General features: G+C 45.7%; 1 protein-coding gene across 1 annotated transcript in view; it reads right to left on the bottom strand.

Moving 5' to 3' along the window:
- LOC103777358 (endoplasmic reticulum aminopeptidase 1-like) overlaps positions 1-1,955 on the bottom strand; it is a gene marked incomplete at both ends in the record, with an annotated part of 6,766 nt that overhangs the window by 3,501 nt on the left and 1,310 nt on the right. The window contains 3 exons of the mRNA XM_008944910.1: positions 468-622; positions 999-1,119; positions 1,666-1,800. Coding sequence (XP_008943158.1) covers positions 468-622; positions 999-1,119; positions 1,666-1,800 — 411 coding nt within the window. The remainder of the gene's footprint in view (positions 1-467; positions 623-998; positions 1,120-1,665; positions 1,801-1,955) is intronic.

Genomic DNA, 1,955 nt, shown 5'->3' with positions numbered 1-1,955 from the left:
AATGAGGAGGGTCCTTCTTGCCTGGTTGGGGACATCATCCATATGCCCACCCTCATTCAGGGCTGGGGCCTTCAACCCCAGCACTTCAAATGGTACTACCATAAAACACTGCCTTCTACTCACCTCCCAGGAAACCCTCTAGAAGCCACCTTTCACAGGAGAGCCCCACATGAAGCAGTTAATACTTCCACACTTTTAGGTTCCTATGTTGGTGGCCTGCAGTTAATTTTGAGGTCCAACAGTGGCACGAGGGCCCTGCAGCACCAGAGCTGCTGAACTGAACACGTTGCTGTCTGCATCCCTGCAGCCTTCACCAGAAACTGTCCTCGCCCCTCACAGAGCAGCACCCTGGAGCCACAGCTGCTCTCTTCAGCTTCTGTCTCCAAGACCCCGCTACCCACACAGGATCCAGCAAACCAAGGCCTCCACAGGCACACTCAAACTCCATATCTTGCCCCGACTCTCACCTGATGAGCCAGCTCATGGGCTATTACCATGGTAATCCAAAGTTTAGAAGACGCCGGGGACTTTTCGGGGTCATACAACAAGGCAGATTCCCGGTATGTGGTCAGTCCCCAGTTTTCCATAGCACCAGACTGAAAATCAGGAATAGCTGCTAAATCTAGAAAACATAGTTAAGGACAATTAAATAAATAAGAAAAAAAAATAGTTCAGTGACAACAGCAGTGGTGCCATTTCACTCGATAAAGGACTCACCCAGCCACTCATCCCACTTCACGACTGCTCCCACATACTTCTAAGGCCTCTCTTAAATGTCATCACACACAAACTTTTAAAAGAAAAGCTCCATAAAGAAGACACGGATTTTCAGTTCTCAGTGGAGCTTTTCAATCTGTCCTCAAATTCTGTGAAGCAGCCAGTTTAAAAGCCTGTGAGCCCAACTTGGCCCTGCCTTAACACTCAAAATTGCTGATTTGGGGCTGTTTTACCCTCTACGCTTAATCACGTCTTCGAGCAGATTAATGTTTCCCACTTACCCTGTTTAGGTAAAGGGTATGGAATGCTGAAGTAATCCTCATAGAAGTCCAAAAGCTTCACCGCCGCATCCAAGGCGTAATGAGCCTGGTCGATCTTGTCGGGCACCGTGTAGACAGAAATCTGCAGCAGAGGAGCAGCAGCACATCAGCAACAGCACCACCAGCTTATGGACGTCGTTCTTCAGCACAGTCACTTGACTGGCCATAAGGAGGGGCACTGGAGCACACCTGACACTGCTCATACCAGAGCTGCTAAAACATTTGCAGAAAATCCACAGTGCAGTTCGGAAGAGAGCTTTTAGAACTCATCCACCAGACCCGCTGTGCCCCTACACAGAATCCTGCAGAGTCATTCAGCTGACAGAGGCTGACTGCAGTGATGATTCTCCATGAAAACTGTATTTCATTTGCCTTTACTTAATCTTACTTTGGTAACAGACTACGTTACCAATGCACTAAGTACGTAACAAGGAAGCCTTTTACCAAAAGCTTTTGGAACAAATAAAGCTCAAAATGCAAACTAAGCACCCAATTACAATACTGTTTTTTTTTCTCTCCTGTAAAACATTAAGATACATAAATCAGATGATTTAACTGAAAAGTAAACCATAATGTATCCATACAGACTTACACATGAGAAACCTCTTGGAAAATGAGACAGAGTTACCTTAACTCCATGACTGGTTATTTTGCTGATGGATTTGAAATCTGAAATGATGAAGGCCACGAGGTATGTACTCATCTTGACAGTGGTATCGAAATGGTCCTCAACAAGCCAGGGAGATAAATTCACAGACTTCACCTGAAAAATGAGAGCAGCTCATCACTCAGTAGTGCTGCTTCTGAGGACCTTGGCACCAACAACTGTCATGTTTCCTCCTCAGTTTACAGGTACTGTGTTTTAAAGGCAATACATTTTGAAGATACACTGGAAAAAAGTCATCCCCATGCCTACTC

Source organism: Merops nubicus, unplaced genomic scaffold (assembly GCF_000691845.1).
Source record: "Merops nubicus isolate BGI_N331 unplaced genomic scaffold, ASM69184v1 scaffold30937, whole genome shotgun sequence".
NCBI classification, from domain to species: domain Eukaryota; kingdom Metazoa; phylum Chordata; class Aves; order Coraciiformes; family Meropidae; genus Merops; species Merops nubicus.
This window is presented reverse-complemented; position numbering and strand designations above follow the sequence as displayed.